The sequence below is a fragment of the Eptesicus fuscus genome, chromosome 22 (assembly GCF_027574615.1).
Source record: "Eptesicus fuscus isolate TK198812 chromosome 22, DD_ASM_mEF_20220401, whole genome shotgun sequence".
NCBI lineage: Eukaryota > Metazoa > Chordata > Mammalia > Chiroptera > Vespertilionidae > Eptesicus > Eptesicus fuscus.
The window spans coordinates 918,274-938,935 of NC_072494.1; the positions used below are offsets into that span (position 1 = coordinate 918,274).

At 57.0% G+C, this 20,662-nt stretch overlaps 1 protein-coding gene across 1 annotated transcript; it reads left to right on the plus strand.

Annotated features, from left to right (window-relative positions):
• Nucleotides 1-9,505: 9,505 nt before the first annotated feature.
• LOC103291105 (sodium-dependent phosphate transport protein 3-like) lies at nt 9,506-18,115 on the plus strand. Its single transcript, XM_008147062.3, has 11 exons — nt 9,506-9,542; nt 11,196-11,407; nt 12,149-12,382; nt 12,467-12,554; nt 13,781-13,867; nt 14,755-14,873; nt 15,092-15,253; nt 16,220-16,352; nt 16,435-16,582; nt 17,404-17,494; nt 17,981-18,115. The coding sequence occupies exons 1-11, from the start codon at nt 9,515-9,517 to the stop codon at nt 18,113-18,115; spliced, it is 1,437 nt and encodes a 478-aa protein (XP_008145284.2). The 5' UTR covers nt 9,506-9,514.
• The last annotated feature ends 2,547 nt before the right edge of the window (nt 18,116-20,662 follow it).

Below are 20,662 nucleotides of genomic sequence, written 5' to 3' on the forward strand. Positions count from 1 at the left end.
ATACAGCCCGCATTCCCTGAGACCACGGATGGCCTCTTCCTGTCACCAGGGCAGCCTCCGGGGCCACAGAGTCTCTGCTCAGAGTCCTTCCTGGGCGGGTGATTTCCTGGGGACACACTCGGGTCCTCTGTGGCTGGGCTGTGTCCCCAGGACAGGACCTGCCCTCCGGGGCCCCCGGGGTGCCTGTCCAGGCCTCCACTCCCCTCACCTCACACCCCGGATCTCCTGAGGTGGATCAGCTTGGAGTTTGGTGGAAGGAAAGCGGTCTCGGGAAGGGGGGCCGGGCAGGGGCCTGGAGGGACAGAGTCCAGTGGTCCTGGTGTCTGAAACCCACCCCTCCCTGCCGCCCGGGCCCCCCACCGCACCCCCCTTCCGGGCCCCCCACCGCACCCCCCTTCCTGTCCACACACCGGGTGTCATGACCCTTCCTGGGAGACGCCCCAGGACCCTCCCCAATACCTGGGCCACCACTTGCTAGAGGGAGTCGCCTGGAGCACCCACTTCCCAGGTCCTGGGCTGGAGGTTCCAGTAGAAGTGGAACTGCCTGAGGTGAGAGGCGGACCCTGCTCCCTTTGGGAGGAAACCAGGAAATGGCCCTGAGCTTTTTGCACCTGGATGGGCTGGGCCCTAAGGGTGTGCTGGTGGCTGGGCTGGGCCTGGCAGGGTGGGGAGTAGTGGGAATTAGTCCTTCTTCTGCAGCCACCAGGAAAGAGGACAGGGCCCTGACCAGCTTGGCTCAGTGGATAGAGCATGGGCCTGCGGACTGAAAGGTTCCCGGTTCGATTCTGGTCAAGGGCACACACCTTGTTTGCAGGTACATCCCCAGAAGGAGGTGTGCAGGAGGCAGCTGATCAGTTTTTCTCTCCCATGGATGTTTCTAACTCTCTATCCCTTTCTCTTCCTCTCTATAAAAAGTCAATAAAATATGTTTTTAAAAATGAGTGGGGGGACAAAAGAGGGGGCCGGTCCTCAATGGGACCTGGGCTCTGGGCCAGCAGGAGCGTCTGAGGTCGCGAGGTCGGGTAGCAGCACAGCCCTCAGGCCCGACTGCAGCTCTTCCTGCCCTGGCCACCCACCAACCCTCTAGGGGGCAGATGTTACTTTATTTTCTGCTATTTTGGGTCCCTATTCTGTCAGCACTGCTCTGAAATGGGTGGTGGAAAGGGCTGGTGACCTCCGCCCTCCTTCTCCTCCTCAGGTCGCTCTGCAGGTCAGACACTCCTCAGCATCACCAGCAGCCAGGACCCAGCTGGGAGCCGGGAGCCAGGGAGGCCCAAGGCCACTGTGGGGGCGGCACGTAGAGCAAAAGGACTGCAGGGCCCAGCCCATGTGTCAGGGGTTGAGCGTCCACCTACCTACAAGCCAAGAGCTCACGGTTCCATTCCCGGTCACAGGCCCGGGTTGCGTGGTTGATCCCCAGTGGGGGCGGCAGGAGGCAGCCAATGGATGATTCTCATCATTGATGTTTCTCTCCCTCTCCCTTCCTCTCTGAAATCAATTATAAAATAATATTTTTAAAAAATGGCCTGTCCGGCCCAACCTACACTTACTCTTTTTTTTTTTTTATCAATCCTCACTCGTGGATGTTTTTTCCATCTTATTTTAGTGAGAGTGGAAGGGAGGGTAAAGAGGGGAGAGAGAGAGAGAGAGAAACATCAAAGTGAGAGACTCCTTGACCAAGGTACATGCCCTTGACCGGGAATCAAACCCGAGGCCCTTTGGTCGACAGGCCGATGCTCTATCCACTGAGCGATATTGATATTTTTTTCTCAGCAAACACTCAGGCTCCTAGGACACACACACACCCTTCCCCCCGTCCCCCCGCCCCCTCGCCCCCCAGGCTGTGTGTTCCCTTCAGCTTTCTGAGGGTCAGTTCCTGATCCAGGCTGCTCCTATTGGCCTCGCGGTGCCCCCTAGTGGTCAGGCAGGGTCCGTTGCTCAGCTCTGTGGCCCCTGCAGAAGGTCAGGCCTCACAGAGGGGCTCAGGGCTGAGCCCAGGAGTTCAGCAGCAGCCTCCTCCCCCACAGGTCTCCCTAGCACCTTCCATGTGGGGGGCTCCCTTTTGAGAACACGTGGCTTAGACAAAAGGGAGGCTGGGCTTTCACGGGCTCTGCTGCCTTCTTCCCGGGACCACAGAGAGCAGAGGGCATGGCCCTCACCCCTTTGAGGCCACCGTTCGGCCATGAGATGAAGGCTCACCCCCCAAAGAGTTTTGGCTACGGGATCGAAGCCAGACTGGGTGGGAGAGAAGGCAGACAAGGAAGAACACATGGTTCACCCCCAGCCCCACTCACCGAGGGTTAGAAGCCCCTCTCCCACCCTGGAGCCAGGGCCAGAGGCGGCTGGGTGACCCGGTGCCCATGGGGGTGGCACGCTGCCAGGGGTCCAGTTCGGGGGACACTGAGAAACACCCACAATAGCCCACTCCCACCCCGGGAACAGGGGGCGATCTGGGTGAGGAGTCAGCAAGGCCAGGTCACTCGGCTGCTTATGTAACAGCCCGAGCGTGACCTTCATCGGTGGTGACTGTGCTGACTGGGCACACGTGTGTGGACACACAGACAGCGTACCGAGGCCACAGCTACATACAACACTTTTTTCTGGCAATTTCATGCAACAAATTGTCTTCATTCGTCCTAAGCAAACTCAGTCAGAGACACAAATTGCATGAAATTTTAAAGGGAAAAAAAACAGACACTATGGACATGCCGGCTGGCACACCCAGAAGAGGCAGTGAGGAGGCAGACAGAGAGATGTGAGCTGGGAGCCGGCTGGTGTGCTCAGTGGTTGAGCAGTGACCTAGGAACCAGGAGGTCAAGGTTCGATTCCCGGTCAGGGCACATGCCCGGGTTGCGGGCTCCATCCCCAGTGAGGGGCGTGCAGGAGGCAGCTGATCAGTGATCCTCCCTCACAATGTTCTTCCACTTCCCTGACAGCGCTTCCTAAATGTATCACGTGAATGAAACTGATCACAGTGCTGGACGTGCCCGCGGGCCAGGGTGGGCCTGAGCTCTCACACTTCTATGTGTGTGTGTGTGTGTGTGTACATATACAGACATACATGTACATGTCTACACATGAACTCATAGTAAATGTACATGTGTGTATTCATACACATAAGTCTACATGTATAGGCTATGTGTGTTGGGTTTTTTGGTTATCTGTTTAGTTATATAATCTTATTTATTTATTTAATTTTTTAAATATATTTTTTATTGACTTCTGAGAGGAAGGGAGAGGGAGAGATAGAACCATCAGCAATGAGAGAGAATCATGGATTGGCTGCCTCTTGCACGACCCCTACTGGGGATCAAGCCCATATCCTGGGCATGTGCCCTTGACTGGCGTTGAACCAGGGACCCTTCAGTCCACAGGCCAACGATTTATCCACTGAGCCAAACCACCTAGGGTAGTTTTGTAAATTTTTTTTTTTTTACCACCTTACTAGGTGCCCAACTGTTGCTAGAGACTGATAAAAACCTCTATCTCTGTTCCTGAGTAAATACTTCTGCTTTTGGGAAAAGCAACTGATTTTTTTAAAAAAATACCTGTAACTGTTTATCATGTTTCCAGTCAGTTCACCAAATTCCCTTCACGCCTCTGCACTGTAATCCCCAGGCGTGTTGGACAGTCCTCATTCCCACACGCGGCCTCTTCCCACAGGCCCTTCCCGCGTTACTGACTCATTCCTGCCGCCTCCGACGGGAAGGCCTCCGCTGACCCCTGGGCTGGCAGGGTCCCTGTTGAATTGTTTGTGTCCATGACTTCCCACCCTAGTGTGCCTCACGCCGTGGACTCTGACCTCCGTGGAGTAAGAGGGCAGCGCTGAGACACGTGGCTGCTCTCAGAGGCCAGCACGGAGCCGGGAACGCGGTAAATTCTATAACGAAGAACCGAGGGGATTGCCCTGCTCCGATGGGAAACAGCCACTATGCCAGGCCAGCGAGACCTAGTTTTCTTAAAAGACTCGAGGATCTTTTCTGCTACATCCCTCTTGATGTTTATACATTACAGACACCTGTTTGTTTGTTTTATTTTAAATATATTTTTATTGATTTCAGAGAGGAAGGGAGAGGGAGAGAGAGCCAGAAACATCCATGATGAGAGAGAATCATGGATGGGCTGCCTCCTGCACGCCCCCTACTGGGGATAGAGCCTGCAACCCAGGCCTGTGCCCTGACCGGGAATCCAACCGGGACCTCCTGGTTCACAGACGATGCTCCACTACGGAGCCAGGCCGGCGGGGCCACTCCTCATTTCTCGAAGACCCACTTCCATGAGCACGTGGATCTCACTTAATTTGCTCATGGACCTCAGCTGAGCGTGATAACACAGAAATCAGTCCAAGGAGGCTCCGCGACTCGTCCCCAGGCCACAGAAAACGCTAGAAGGTGGGCTTGGCCTCACCTCTCCCACCCCGAGGCCGCCTTCCCTTCAGGGGAAAGTCTTGTTGACGTTTTCCGGCTCTGGGCACAGTTCAAAGCAGAGAAACGTGGTGTCACCTCCTGAGGTGCGCACCCTCCCAGCGAGAACGTGGGCGCGAAGTTAAAAATTAAGCAGCAAAGCCCGAGCCGGGCTCCCCGGCCTGCGCCGTGGGCCTCCCACGTGGCTCGTGTTTGCCTTTGCGGAAGGGCAGGGCTGTTGGGAAGGGGAGAAGGGACGGGCGACTCCACGGCCTCCGGTGGTGCGGGCTTAGCAGACGGGTTTAATGGTGAAGGTAAGCGCCTCCCTCCTCTCCGGGTCTGCGAGAACTAGTCGTGCTCCGTGCTCAGGGGCCCCTCCGAGGGAGGGAGTGGGTTGAGGGGACGTCGGAGAAAGAACCAGAACAGCAGCCGCAGGGCCTCCCTCTGGGGACGGCTTCTGGTTGCAAAATGAAGAAGAGACTTTTCTGAACAAGGTGACCGAGCCCTGGCCAGTGTGCTCAGTGGACAGAGCGTCGTCCCCGGACGGAAGGGTCCCAGGTTCGATTCCGGTCAAGGGCATGGACCTGGGCGTGCAGGAGGCAACCCACCGATGTCTCTCTCCGTCCCTCCCTCTCCCTTCCACTCTCTCTAAAAATCAATGGGGAAAACGATCCTCAGGTGAGGAATATCCAAACGACTTTAGAAAAATGAAAAAGGTGATCGATTCGATCAAGACCCTAGAGCAGGGCTTGGGGGCCCCCAGGCCCCGGGGACACTGGGCGAGGGGGGCCCCTCCGAGGAGCCCTGGGTGCTCACCGGGACGCCGCGGCGTGTGGACGGGCTCCGGCTGCGGAGTGAAATGCTGGGTCCCAGCCAACCAGGTTTGGGGCCGGGGCCTGGGATGAATGCGTCTTCAGATTTCTCTGTAGATTTGAAATTACCTCCCAGGGCGAGAGAACAGGAACGAAGGTGTAAGGTTGGAAGCAAGAGAACGTGGATGCTTGTAGAGAGCGCCCGGTCTGGGAGCTGAGGGCGCTGTCCGGAAAGACCGTGGCTGCTCCGATGGGAAGGAGCGGGGGAGAGGGGGGTGGCGGGGGGTGGGGGGCGAGGGGGGCAGGAAGGGACGCAGGGAAGGGACCTGAAGGACAGCACAGCTGGGCTCACATTGGCCTGGAAGACGGCGCCCCAGGCTGTCACTCAGGAGAGGAGCCTGGCCTTCTGTCCATCCCGCCCGCCCCCCCCGCCCCCCCCCCCCCGCCCCCCACACCCCTTTGGGTCCAATTGTACCTTTCATTGTTGTTAATCCTCCCTGGAGGCTATTTTCCCACTGATTTTTAGGGAGAGTGGAAGAGAGAGGGAAAGACAGAGAGAAGCACATCGATTGGTTGCCTCCTGCATGAGCCCCGACCAGGGCACGGGCCGGGGAGGAGCCTATAACGGAGATACGTGCTCTCGACTGGACTCGAACCCGGGACCCTTTAGTCTGCAGGCCGACGCTCTATCCACTGAGCTAAACTGGCCAGAGCCAGCTGCACCTTAATAGTGGCTTAACCCTGCCTTCCAGGGCTGCCCACTCTTGCTGCTCAGGACACTTTTTTCTTCATGGTTAAATTCATACATGAACCCGTGGCATGATCGGTGGCATGATCGGAATCACCTGCTGGGAAACCAATTTCATTTAGAACCCCCTGTCTTCTGAAAGGTGGGCAGTGGCACTAACCCAGAACTTACTCCCTGAAGTTTGTGTCGAGTGGCATCCCGTGCTCACCCACCGTGTGGACTCTACCGCACACGAACCCACTTTTAAAAGGAAAGGTGTAAGCCCTGCCGGATTGGCTCCGTGGATGGCGCATCGGCCTGCGGACTGAAGTGTCCCGGGTTCGAGTCCAGTCAAGGGCACATGCCTGACCCCCTGGCCCTGGTTGGGACTTGTGTGGGAGGCAACCAATCGATGTGTCTCTCTCTGTCTCTCCCCTCCCTTCCATTCTCTCTAAAAATCAATGGGAAAAGATCCTCCAGTGAGGATTTACCAAAAAAAAAAAGAAAGAAAAGGAGAAGTTTAAGGCCAATTGAACCATCAAAAGCACGTTCATAGTAACGTGTGTCCGCCGGGAGCCTCCATGCAGTAACCCGCAAGCCGGGGGCCACGCTTGGAAGTGTCTGCCTTCGCCGCTGCCGTGAGCATGGAACGCATGCTACGCCGTGTGCTGTCCTCGGTGAGGAGGCGCGTCTCAGACCTTCCTTCCCACTCGCGAGCTCCCTGCTTCCGAGGAGACGAGTGAAAAAGCTCGGGGTGTCGGCAACCTGCTCTGCCTTGTCCCGCCTCACTCCCGGATGGCCGCACTGGGTCCCGGCCTCACTCCCGATGGCCGCACTGGGTCCCGGCCTCACTCCCGGATGGCCGCACTGGGTCCCGGCCTCACTCCCGGATGGCCGCACTGGGTCCCGGCCTCACTCCCGGATGGCCGCACTGGGTCCGGGCCTCACTCCCGGATGGCCGCACTGGGTCCCCGGGCCTCACTCCCGATGGCTGGATTGGGTCCCCGGGCTCTGCGGCCGGCCGGCTCCTGCTCTTTCAGCCACGTTGGCATTTACTCTGAGTAAACACGGAGGCTCCCAACAGGATGACGCAAGGCAGGCTGCGTGTTAGGGGCGACCTGAGGGCAGTAACGAGACGGTGACAGGAAATGGGCAGGGCCGGCCCGCGTGGCTCAGGGGGTGAGCGCCGACCTAGGAACCAGGAGGTCACGGCTGGATTCCCGGTCAAGGGCACAGGCCCGGGTTGCGGGCTCGATCCCCAGTGTGGGGCGTGCAGGAAGCAGCCGATCCATGATTCTCTCTCACCATGGGTGTTTCTGTCTCTCCCTCTCCCTTCCTCTCTGAAATCAATGAAAACATATTTTTTTTTTTAATGAATCTTTATTGTTCAGATTACAATTGTTTCTCCTTTTTCCCCACATATCTCCCCCCCACCCAGTTCCCACCCCCCCTCTGCCCCTACCTCCCCCCCCCCCGCTGTCCTTATCCATAGGTGTATGATTTTTGTCCAGTCTCTTCCCATACTCTCCACACAGACACCCCTTTCCCCCTGAGAATTATCAATCCACTCCCATTCTATGCCTCTGATTCTATTAAGTTCACCAGTTTATTCTGTTCCTCAGATTTTTAATTCACTTGACTTTTAGATTCACTTGTTGATAGATATGTATTTGTTGTTCATAATTTTTATCTTTCTTCTTCTTTTTCCTCTTTTTAAAGAATACCTTTCAGCATTTCATATAATACTGGTTTGGTGGTGATGAACTCCTTTAGCTTTTTCTTATCTGTGAAGCTCTTATCTGACCTTCAATTCTGAATGATAACTTTGCTGGGTAGAGTAGTCTTGGTTGTAGGTTCCTGCTATTCATCACTTTGAATATTTCTTGCCACTCCCGTCTGGCCTGCATGGTTTCTGTTGAGAAATTAGCTGATAATCGTATGGGAGCTCCCTTGTAGGTAACTAACTGTTTTTCTCTTGCTGCTTGTAAGATTCTCTCTTTGTCTTTTGCTCTTGGCATTTTAATTATGATGTGTCTTGGTGTGGTCCTCTTTGGATTCCTTTTGTTTGGGGTTCTGTGCGCTTCTTGGACTCGTAAGTCTATTTCTTTCACCAGGTGGGGGAAGTTTTCATTCATTATTTCTTCAAATAGGTTTTCAGCATCTTGCTCTCTCTCTTCTTCTGGTACCCCCATAATTCTGATGTTGGTTCGCTTGAAGTTGTCCCAGAGGCTTCTTACACTATCTTCAACTTTCTGAATTCTCTTCTCTTCATGCTTCTCTGGAGGAGTGTCCTTGGCCTCTTTGTATTCCAAATCTTTGAGTTGATTCTTGCAATCCTCTAGTCTGCTGTTGGGTCTCTGTATAATATTTTTTATCTCAGTCAGTGTATGTTTAATTTCTAGTTGGTCCTTTTTCATATCCTCAAGGGTCTCATTGAATTTATCGGCCTTTTCCATGAAATTCTTGAAAAACCTTATAACTGTGGTTTTGAATTCTATGTCCAGTCGCTTGTTCTCCTCCATTTCTTTGGTTTGGGATCTGTTTCCTTGCCTTCTCATATTCTCTGCTTCCCTGAGTTGGTAGGGTAGTTTTGTGTACTAGGTGTCCTATTGGTTCAATGGGTCAGCCTCCCAGTTACTTGAGGTGGACACTCTTGGTGTACCCTTGTGTACTGTGTGTCCCCCAGCAGGAGCTACAGCAAGGGCTAGTTTTCTCCTCCTTTGCTTGGGCGGTTTTGGAGCAGTCTGGAGCTGCAGTTAATTTGGATGAGCTGCCACAGAACAGGCCATTTATATGCAAAAGCCGCTGTGTGGAGCCGGGGCGGGTTTGTAGAATGTGCGGGGCGGGATCTCAGGGCAGGGCGGGGTCTCAGGGCGTCACTAGGCTGGGGCGTGGCCAACAGCAATGGCTGCCGTCAGCCGTCTCTGCCTTTCCCGTTTCCAAGTCCCTGCGCCCTGCGCTCCAGTGCAGTAAACAATGATTGCTGGGCGCACCACCACAAAAAAGTCACTCTCACTTTCCGACCCGATGGCCGAGAGTCCAGCTTCTCCCCGTAGGTGTCTGGGTCCCCCGAGTGTCCCCAGAAACTGGATTTCAGAGTGATCGGGAGCTTGTCTCCCTGCGGGTTGAAGAAAAGCCGCGCACCCAGCCGCCCGCCGCTGGCCCGATTCGCGTGCCTCCGTACCTCAGCTTTTCAGCGATTGTGCTCCTTTCTCTTCTTAGTTGTAAATCTTCCACTCAGCCAGCTTTCCCGTGGTTCTGGGTGGTAGACGTTTTTGTCTTTTAGTTGTGTTTTTGAAATTGTTGTGTGAGGCAGCAGATTAGTTGTTTAACTATGCCGCCATCTTGGTTCCTCTCCTCTCTGAAATCAATGAAAACATATTTTAAAAACTAACAACAACCACAAAGCAAAGGGCCTGCTGATGCTGAGCGCGGGCAACGGGAACGGAGGACGTGACTGAGGGCCCTGCGCTGGGCTGTTCTCCCCTAGATCAGAGCCTGTGGCCGTGAACGAGGCTCAGGGCAGGGGTGCCTCTGCCCCCACGAGCGGAGCCGCTTCCCGGAGGAGCCCCATGGACGAGAAGCCACCCACCAGGAGAGGTACCGCCGCCTGCCACACCGCGTGGAAGGGCAGGGGGTGTCCCGTGTCCCCTGCGCCTCCTCGCTCTGCTCCCCTCCTCCTCCTCCCATCACGCCCTCGCCGCCGAGCCTCTCGGGGGAGAGTGGGACCCGCTCCAGCCCCTCATCCTGTCGCCGGTTGTGGCTTCTTCCTCAAGGAGCCCCACTGAGTTATGGACCAGAAATTAAGCCAAGCTGGTCAGCGAGTCCTGGGACACAAGGAATAGAATGAGCCTCGAAAAAGTAATTTTATAGAAACCCTCCATCCAGGCACGAATCCCTGCGATGGTACCCTCGCCAGGGAGCTGGCTGTGTCCCCTGAGCTTGGAAACCTCCAGGAATGAGGAAATAATTCCTCTGCAGGCGACCCATCCCCTCCCTGAGCCACCCGGCCATTGAAGAGGATTTCTTCCATTAATACAGGGTGTCCCCCAAAATGCACACACACTTTAACGTACTCAAAGTGCGTAGACATTTGGGGGAGAGGGGACACCCTGTATTCTCATCTATTTCCTCCCAGGTTCTCTCTTGCTTCCCTTTAGTCCGAATTCTCCAAATATGCAAATATATTTACGCTCAGATACGTTAAAAAAAAGACCCTGGGTTGGGTAGAGCATCGACCTGACACCCCCCGGTGGCCGGTTCGATCCCCCGTCAGGGCCCGTGCAAGAGCCAGCCTATGAGGGCATCGATACGTGTCCCAGCAAATCAATGTTTCCCTCTCTCTAAAAATAAATTTTAAAAATGCCCTAGCTGGTTTGGCTCAGAGGATAGAGCATCGGACTGTGGACTGAAGGGTTCCATGTTTGATTCCAGTCAAGGGCACGTGCCCAGGTTGTGGGCTAGATCCCCAGTTGGGGGTGTGCAAGCCAATCAATGATTCTCTCTCATCACTGATGTTTCTATCTCTCCCTCCCGCTCCCTTCCTCTCTGACATTAATAAAAATATATTTTTTTAAAAAAATAAAAAAAAATGCTTAAAAAAGAAGATCCAGGGTGTGTGACTAGCTTCACTCAAAGGCAGCCGGCTGTCTAGAAGAAACTTGCAAGATTTTTTGGTAAATGAATACGCAAACCAGATGGCGACTGGCTGGCAGCGGGGAGAAGTGTTGTGGGGGCTCTGCCTCCATCTCCCGCATCGCTCGGTTTGGGAACAGGGGGCGATCAATGCCCTCGTGCAGCTCGTTCTGGTTGATCATCGGCTTCCCCTCGTGGCTTCGCCCGACGAGGGGATCCCAGATTCATGGCCTGCAGCCGACTAACGGGAAGGACCGAGGAGGGTTGCTGTCCGGTCGGTCGTTTTAGTGAAAAGAGAGAGGGGGACCGCGGTGTTTTGTTGTTGTTGTTTTTAAATATATTTCTATTGATTTCAGAGAGGAAGGAAGAGAGAGAGAGAGAGAGAGAGAGAGATCAATGGTGAGAGAGAATCATTGACTGGCTGCCTCCTGCCCACCCCACACTGGGGATCGAGCCCGATACACGGGCATGTGCCCTGACCGGGAATCGAACCGTGACCTCCCGGTTCATAGGTCGATGCTCACCCGCTGAGCGGCGCCGGCCGGGCCTGCGGTGTGTTTTTCACGGGGAGGAGCGATCGCTGCCAGGAGTCCCCCATTTTCTCCCCGTCCTCCCCAGGCCCGGGTCTCTGCTCCTTGCGCTACGGGCTGGCCGTGGTCATGCACCTCTCCAACCTCAGCATGATCACCCAGCGCGTGGGCCTCAGCATCGCCATCATCGCCATGGTCAACGGCACCCAGCAGCCCGCCCCGGCCAACGCCTCCGCGGACGGCCCTCTCGCCGGCCCCCTGCAGCACCCCAGCAGACCCATCGGGGAATTCCACGCAGGGGTGAGTGGGACGGAGAGCGGGCCCTTTGTCAGGAGGGAATCCCCAGTGGAAAGGGAAGGCTTCATCTCTTTTCTCCTTCGTGTCCTCTGTCTTTCCTTCCTCGGAGAGGAACAAAGCAGGGCTCTATGCCCTAGCCCCGTGGTTGGCAAACTGTGGCTCGCGAGCCACATGCGGCTCTTTAGCCCCTTGAGCGTGGCTCTTCCACAAAATACCATGGCCTGGGCGAGTCTCTTTTGAAGAAGTGGCATTAGAAGAAGTTTAAAAAATGTGGCTCTCAAAAGAAATTTCAATCATTGTACTGTTGATATCTGGCTCTGTTGACTAATGAGTTTGCCGACCACTGCCCTAACCGGTTGAGCTCAGTGGCTAGAGCGTTGACCTTCGGACTAAAGGGTCCCAGGTTCGATTCCAGTCAAAGGCACCTGCCCGGGTTGCGGGCTTGATCCCCAGCAGGGGGTGTGCAGGAGGCAGCCAATCCATGCTTCTCTCTCATCAATGATGTTTCTCTCTCCTTCTCCCTTTCTCTCTGAAATCAATAAAAATATATTAAAAAAGAAAAAAATTAGGCGTATCATTAGGTTTTTTGGAAATGATGGGATAGTTCAGCTAGATTTTAAAAAAGAAAAAAGAGAGAGAAACCAAATGCGACCTTTCCTGGGAGGTCCCACCAACCACAAGCAGCTCTGGCTGGGACGCCCACGTTCTCAGCAACTGATTTCCCTTTTCCTCCTCTTTTTCCAGACCTCCGTCTACGCGTGGAGCCCCGAGACCCAGGGCATCCTCTTCAGCTCCATCAGCTACGGGATTTTGCTGACTCTGATCCCGAGCGGATACCTGGCGGGGATATTTGGCGCCAAGCACATGCTGGGGGCGGGGCTGCTGGCCTCCTCCCTGCTCAGCCTCTGCACGCCGCTGGCCGCTGACCTGGGCGTGAGCTTGGTGATTGCGATCCGCGTTGCCCAGGGCATGGCCCAGGTACCCAGGGCCGCTCTCCCCCGGCGTGGGGTACGACGCGGGCATCCTGCTGGCGAGCCGAGGCCTGAACGGTTTTCTTTCCAGGGAATGGCGTGGACGGGTCAGTTCACCATCTGGGCGAAGTGGGCGCCCCCGCTGGAGCGCAGCAAGCTCACCAGCATCGCGGGATCCGGTAAGGATTCCGACGCGGATCACAGCCCCGTGGCCGGCCTCACCCTCCCTCACCTTCCCTTGGCGGATGGGACGGTTTGGGGGAGAGGGATTAGAGTTCTTCTCCCATCGATAACCCACCAATAATGATAGAGAGTCACCAGTCGGCTGCCTCCTGCGCGTCCCACACCGGGGATGGAGCCCGCCCCCCGGGCATGTGCCCTGACCGGGAATCGAGCCGTGATCTCCTGGTTCATAGATCGATGCTCAACCACGGAGCCACGGCGGCCGGGCTAAATGTATTGTTTCTTTGTCTAAAAAGTATAAAGACCTCCTGCTTTGGTCACTTCTTTGAGTCTCATAGTTTTATGGGCTCTTGTACGTACAAAATTAAATTTGTTTTTCTCCTGGTTAAAAAAAAACACACACAAAACAAATTCTTCTCCCAAATTCAACACTGGGAGACGGTTACGTAGAGAAGAAACACACGAGGCTCAGCACAGAAAAGACCACTGTGAGTGACAAGAGCACCTGGGGGGGGTGGGGGGCTCAGTGTAGACACATCTTAGCACAGATGGACACGTGAGAACCGCCTGTGGGAACTCGGGGTGGAGAGGAGAGAAAGGCTGGACGGGGAACGGCCATGGCACTTCCCTTCCCAACCCCCCGCCCCCGACCTGGGCAGCGCAGTCCTGGGGAGCAGGGACTGTGCCCGTCTTTCCTCTCCTGTCCCCAACCTCCTGGTACTCCCTGCCAGCAGGCACCTCTGGTTATAAGGAAAGAAGGTGAGCCCGGCCGGCCTGGCTCAGGGGTTGAACATCAACTTGTGAACCAGGAGGTCTCGGCTCGATTCCCGGTCAGGGCACATGCCCGGGTGGTGGGCTCCATCCCCAGTGGGGGGCATGCAGGAGGCAGCCGATCCATGACTCTCTCTCACCATTGATGCTTCTCTCTCTCTCTCTCCCTCTCCCTTCCTCTCTGAAGTCAATACAAATATACTTAAAGAACCAAAAAAAAAAAAAAAAAAAACACAACAAGGAAAGGAGGTGGGCTGTGGATTGGCCAGGCTGGTTAAGGGGGTTAGTGTTGTGATGAAGATGAATCCTACTTCCTTCCCAGGACTTACTGGGGAGATCTCTCCTCACCCAGTCACTGAGTCGGCCACCTCACTGCTGGGACGCCGTCCCGGGGGGCCACGGGCCTCGGCCTCTCCGGGGTTCACACGTGTCTCCCTCGCCTTCTCCTCAGGGGCCGCGCTGGGGTCCTCCCTCATCCTCTGCGTCGGGGGGCTCATCTCGCAGGCCTTGGGCTGGCCCTTCATCTTCTACATCTTCGGTGAGTGAACCGCGTCTCTCACCCTGGACGCCGCCACGTCCCAGCGTCCGGCCACCCTCCGCCCGCGGGACGGGCGGTCCTGTGTTACAGGGAAGGTGGCGGGAAGGGGAGGGGTGGTTTCTTGGTCGAGGCCAGGAGGGGACATGCCCAGGTGTCTGCAGAGGACGAGCAATGGTGTCGCTACTGGAGGGACGGTCACGGGAGAGCTTTAGCTAAAAGGAGATTTGTAGAGCCGGTGGCGTGGCTCAGTGGTTGAGCATCAACCTATAAACCAGGAGGTCAGGGTTGGATTCCCCATCCGAGCACATGCCCTGGTTGAGGGCTTGATCCATACTGCAGGAGGCAGCCGACCCGTGATTCTCTCTCATCTTTGATGTTTCTATCCCTCTCTCCATCTCCCTCTTTCTGAAATCAATAAAAATATATTTATAAAAAAGTAATTCATTCATTCATTTGAAAAAGGAGATTTGTACAAGAATTGATAGAGCCGCAACGGGTTTGGCTCAGTGGATAGAGCACTGGCCCTCGGACTGAAGGGTCCCGGGTTCGATTCCAGTCAAGGGGCCTTGGTTGCAGGCTCCATCCCCAGTGGGGGGCGTGCAGGAGGCAGCTGATGGATGCTTCTCTCTCTCTCCTCCCTTCCTCTCTCTGAAATCAATTTTAAAATATTAAAAAAGAATTGACATGAGGTGGAAGCGTTGAGGTCCTTGGGATGGAATAGCCATGAACTGGCGTGTGTGTGTGTGTGTGTGCACGTGTGCGTGTGTGTGTGTGTGCGTGCGTGTGTGCGCGTGTGTGTGTGTTTGGGGGAGGCAACATCACGTCGGACAAACTCCCTCTGGCAGCTCACAAATCCCCCTGAGCACTAACTGGGTCCGGCTCCCCAGGCGGCGTGGGCTGCGTGTGCTGTCTGCTGTGGTTCACCGTGATTTACGACGACCCCACGCGCCACCCGTGCATAAGCCTCCGCGAGCAGGAGCACATCGTGTCCTCGCTGGCTCAGCAGGTACCTGCGCCCCTCCCCCCCGGGACTCCCCCCACTCCCCCACTCCTCCCATCCCGCCCACTCCTCCCACCCCCCTCACCCCCCCCCAGAGGTGATGGGCGGGGCTCCCAGCACCTGCGCCCCTCCCCCGGGCCCACAGAGGTGGGCGGGCTGGGGGGCGCTCCCCGGAGGGGCCCTCTGACTGTCCGAATACCCACGTGGATGCGCTGTGTCCTCAGCCCACGTCCCCGCGACGCTCCGTCCCGCTCAAGGCCATGGCCCGCTGCCTGCCCCTGTGGGCCATCTTCTCGGGGTTCTTCAGCCACTTCTGGCTGTGCACCGTCCTCGTCACCTACCTGCCCACCTACGTCAGCTCCGTGCTGCACGTCAGCATCAGGGAGGTGAGCGCTGCCCGCCGGGCCCCGGGCGTGAGGAGGGCGGGAGGGTTAGCTCCGTGCTTCCTGTCCCTCGGGCTTTGCACGCACCCATCAATCCTGGAGGTGACCTTGAGGGGTACCGTAAGAACCCCAGGGGACAGGCGTGGGGACGGGACACACAGAGGTGAGAGGCCGCCCTGCATCCCAGGGCTGCTCAGGGAGAGGGCGCCCGGTCTGTGTTCCTAACCACCAGGCTACCCTACCACACCTCATTCTTTTGGGGGGGTTGGGATTTTTTTTATTTATTTTTGTTTTGTTTATTTTTTTCTTCTCTCACACCTCATTCTTTTTTAAAAACTTTATTTTTAATATATTTTTATTGTTTTCAGAGAGGAAGGAAGAGAGAGAGAGAAATATCAATGATGAGAGAGAATCATTGATCAGCTGCCTCCTGCACACCGCCACTGGGGAATGAGCCCACAACCCAGGCATGTGCCCTTGACCGGAATGGAACCCGGGACCCTTCAGTCTGCAGGCCAATGTTCTATCCACTGAGCCACACCGGCTAGGGCTCACACCTCATTCTTAATTCTTCAAGTTCTCTTAGGAATTTGTTCGGAATTTGTCCTGTTTGCCCTAACCGGTCTGCCTCAGTGGCTAGAGCGTCGGCCTGAGGACCACAGGGTCCCGGGTTCGAACCCCGTCAAGGGCACATCCCTCAGTTTCAGGCTCTTCCGCAGCCCGAGCACATGCAGGAGGCAGCCCATCGATGTGTCTCTCTCACATCGATGTTTCTCTCTGTCTCTTCCTCTCTCTCCCACTCTCCCTAAGAATCAGTGGGAAAACCTCCTCGGGGGCGGCAGGTGCCCGGCCTCTCCCCTGAGACAGGGACACTCGTTCCCCTAAAACGGCTCAGTGTCCGGAGGGCCTGGCGTCCGTGGGACGTGGCTGCCCGTGCCCTCTGCCTCACGGCCGGTTTCCTGCCCCCAGAGCGGGGTCCTGTCCTCCCTGCCCTTCGTGGCTGCCTCCACGTGCACGGTCCTGGGGGGCCAGCTGGCGGACTTCCTTCTGTCCAGGAACCTCCTGAGGCTCGTCACCGTCCGGAAGCTCTTCTCGGCCCTGGGTAAGGACAGGGGCCGGGCTCGGGGGACCCACCCCTGCTCCGCGTCTGGTCCGAGCGGGTCCTGACCGTCCTCCCCGCCCAGGCCTCCTGCTCCCGTCGCTCTGCGCCGTGGCCCTGCCCTTCGTGGCTTCCAGTTACGTGACAACCGTGGTTTTGCTGATCCTCATTCCCGGGACCAGCAACCTGTGCGACTCGGGGTTCATCATCAACACCTTGGACGTCGCCCCCAGGTGAGAGCTCACCTGCTGGCTCCCCCTCCAGGCCCCTCGCTGCAGGGGCGGCAGGCCTCCGTCCTGTCCTGAGGCGGGTTTTTGTTGGTTTGTTTTTAAACTATGTTTTTATTGATTATTTTTTAGAGAGGAAGAGAGAGAAAGAAACACTGATGAGAGAGGAACATCATTGATTGACCACCTCCTGCCTGACCCCTATCAGGGATCAAGCCCGAAACCTGGGCATGTGCCCTGACCAGGAATCGAACCCTGACCTCCTGGTTCATAGTCGGATGCTCAACCACTGAGCCACGCCGGCCAGGCAGAGGCAGTTTTATTTTTATTTATTTTTAAAATATTTTTATTGATGTCAGAGAGGAAAAGAGAGGAAGAGAGAGGGAGAGAGAGAGAGAGAAACATTAAAGATGAGAGAGAATCATGGATCGGCTGCCTCCTGCACGCCTCCCACTGGGGATTGAGCCTGAAACCTGGGCCTGACCAGGAATTGAACCGTGACCTCCTGGTTCATAGGTCGGCGCTCAGCACTGAGCCCCGCCAGCCAGGCTTGGGGGCTTCTCATGTACCCCCACACCCAGCCCTCACGGCGCCACGAGGCAGGCCCTCTTGGGGCACAGAAGGTCAGGTGACGTGCCTGACGCCAGACCAAGGCAGAGCCAGATCTGAACCCAGGCGTTCTGTCCGGAGCCGGTTGTCCGGTCCACTCCGCACACCGCCAGGCGGGCACCTGCGCTCCCAGGGGACAGCGTGGCTCCCTGGTTCTGGTTCTGATTCTGGTTCTGGTCTCGGCGGCTTTTCGCGAGCCCGTGCCATCCTCTCCGCAGGTACGCCAGCTTCCTCATGGGCATCTCCCGGGGATTCGGGCTCCTCGCCGGCATCATCTCCTCCACGGCCACCGGGTTCCTCATCAGCCAGGTGGGCCGCGGGCTGAGCGTGTGCGATGCTGTTTTGGGCCTGGGGGCGCACAGTAGGGCCTCTGTGCTCCGGGACTGTGTGGTCTGAGAGCAAGGCGGGCACGGATGCTGACACGCTGCTCTGCTCCGAGCAGGACCATCCATGGGCTCTGAGAGCTCAGGTTCCGGGGAGGGTGGTGGTGGGGGGGAAGATGAAATCTTAATGATGTCATTTTAAGCGTAATTTTCCGAGGAATAGGATATGCTCATGACTGTTGAGATCCCAAATCCAGAAAAACATGAGCGTGGGTGAATTCATTCTGGTTTAAAGAACAATAGAGTCGTTTTCCTTCCAAGTCTCATGAAACCTTCTCCGATAACCCAGGACACGTGGCCATCGCAGGGCATGCCCTGTGTTCTCTGGGGTCCGCGTGGCACCCCCAACACGGAGGGCTTCCGGTCCCGGTGGGGAGGGGACCCGGAGCGACAGCCCGGTTTTCTCTCCCAGGACTCGGCGTCCGGGTGGAGGAACGTCTTCTTCCTGGCCGCCGCCGTCAACGTGTTCGGCCTGGTGTTCTACCTCACGTTCGGGCGGGCGGAGATCCAGGACTGGGCCAAAGAGCGGACCCTCACACGCCTCTGAGGGCCCCGAGCGCAGACGTCAACGTGGGACGCGGACCGACCGCTGCTCGGCCTTTTCTTACTTGTCTTCACTCTTCCCGTCCTGCACGGCCGACTCTGGAGGTCACACCTCCGCGTGGGAGTCAGGTTTTCCTGGGGAGCCTCTGAAACGTACGGATGTGTGGGCGCTGCTCCAGAGAGCCCCAACGCATGGGTCCGGGGCGGGGGCGGGGGAGGGGGGAAGCGCCCCGACATCAGTGAGTCTTAGACACTCCCCGGGGGCTCTCACACCCAGCCAGGCCGACAACAGCTGGACACCCTTGAAACGCCAATTCCCGTGCCTTTGTTTTTTATTATTTTTTTTTAATGTTTTTTTATTGGTTTCAGAGAGGAAGGGAGAGGGAGAGGGATTTGGAAACATCAGTGATGAGAGAGAATCACGGACCAGCTGCCTCCTGCACGCCCCACACTGGGGATGGAGCCTACACCCCGGGCCTGTGCCCTGACCGGGAATCGAACCGTGGCCGCCTGGTTCATAGGTGGACGCTCAACCCCTGAGCCACGGGCGGGCCATTCTCGTTGCCTTGGAGCCCCGCTCTGTGGAAAGTGCCGGGAGAACAGGAATCTCTGTGGGAATAATGACCGATGAGTACGTTCAGGGGTGAGGTCTGCGGGGACCTGTGCCCGTGTCACAGCCCGCACCCCGGGCAGCGCGTGAAGCCGTGGCCCCAGCAGGAGCCGGCCTGTTGTGCTTACAGGCTGTGAAACCTGGGTGTCTATGTATGGGGTTCACGGCCATTAACACTCAGACGCTAAAATGAAAGAGACGGTGTTCCAGTTACTCGGGATCCTGCCCATCAGGCAGCACAGGCGTTCCCCCTCCCGGCTGCATCCCGGGAGTCGCGACCAGGAGAAGACGACCCGACCGAGCTTAACGGACGTCGGCGGCGAGAGAAGGTGGAACCGGGAAGCTCGCGCCTGCGAGAAGGAAGGAGGTGAAGGGGGTCTTTCGGGAATGGAGTCAGCGAGGTTCTAGGAAGGCACAGCGGACACCACTGTGGACGCTGCTGGCCTTTGGTCTTCGAGCCCATGCGGGGGCTGCGGGCCCTCGGAGTGGCCCCCGAGTGCAGAGCCTCGCAGAGAAACAGCCGACAGCCGGGGGACATCTCACCCAGACACCAGCCTTCCTCCAGGGACAGCGGCTCCGTCACACCACCGGGGGTGACTGGGCCTCGGGCTTCGGATGAGAGCTCATGAGCCTAATTAACGAAAAGCTTTCAAAACACAACGGGGCCCTGGCTGGTGTGGCTCAGTGGATAGAACTCCCTTCTCTCGGCCTGCGGACCGAAGGGTCCCTGGTTCAATTCCCGGTCAGGGCACGTGCCCGGGTTGGGGGCTAGATCCCCAGTGGGGGGCTGCAGGGGGCAGCTGATCAGTGATTCTCTCTCATCGTTGATGTTTTTTTCTCTCTCTCTCTCTCCTCCTCTCTGAAATAAATAAAATATATTAAAAAAAAAAAAAAAAACCCACAACGGGCCGCAAAACACCCAGAGCTGCGGCGCCCCCAGGTGTGCAGAGGATGTGCCGGGAGGGGTCTGAGCTCACTTCCCACCATCCTGCAGGTGGCCCCACTTCTCGCCTAAAATCAGTGAGGCCCCAGCTGGTGAGCTGATCACGGGCTCTGATTAAACGCAGCAGCGACCCCGGGAAGAGCGTGCCCTCCGTGCGCCACGGCCTGGCCTTCCCAGAGGCGACCGGACTCTGCACCTGGACCGCCCCCCCCACCCCCCACCCCCCCGCCGCCATGGCCAGGCTTCCTGGGTCCCCTGCTGAGCTCAGCGCAGGAGGGGGGGGGTCTCCTGTTGACGTTACCACGGAAACTCCCTTCTCTGGGCCTGGGCCTCCCTCCTCTTTCCAGGATCAGTCTGGGCACCGCCCGCGTCCTGCCGCTGGCTCAGCAGTCGGGTCACCGCCCCGCGGTCCTTGCTCCCCTGGGACTTCCCAGCACGCCCCTCCCCCTCCCACTCGGATTTCACATTTCCTGCCGCCCTGAGTTCTGCTGGCTCCCACGAACCCCTCCTTTCCCCAGACGTGTGCCTCCCTCGCTTGTCCTCCTCTCATCTCAGCCTTAACTCCCCGACCCCCGGGCCTCCCCGAAGGTCCCGGTGCCCAGGCCCCGACTCTCAGGCCGGCCCAGTCTCCCAGGCACAGCCTCCGCGATCCGTCTTCCCCACCTGGAGACTCCGAGGCAAACACTCCCACCCCAGGAGGCCGTGAAAACCTCCCGGGCAGTCAGCTGGCCGCCCTGCACGGTCCTGCTCACATCTTACCTTATTTTATTTCTAAATACATTTTTATTGATGACAGAGAAGAAGGGAGAGGGAGAGAGAGAAGCATCCATGATGAGAGAGAATCATGGATCGGCTGCTTCCTGCACGCCCCCTCCTGGGGATGGAGCCTGCGCCCCGGGCCTGTGTTCTGACCGGAAATCAAACTGTGACCTCCTGGTTCATAGGTCGATGCTCAGTCAACCCCTGAGCCCCGCCGGCCGGGCCGTGGGATGGTGTTA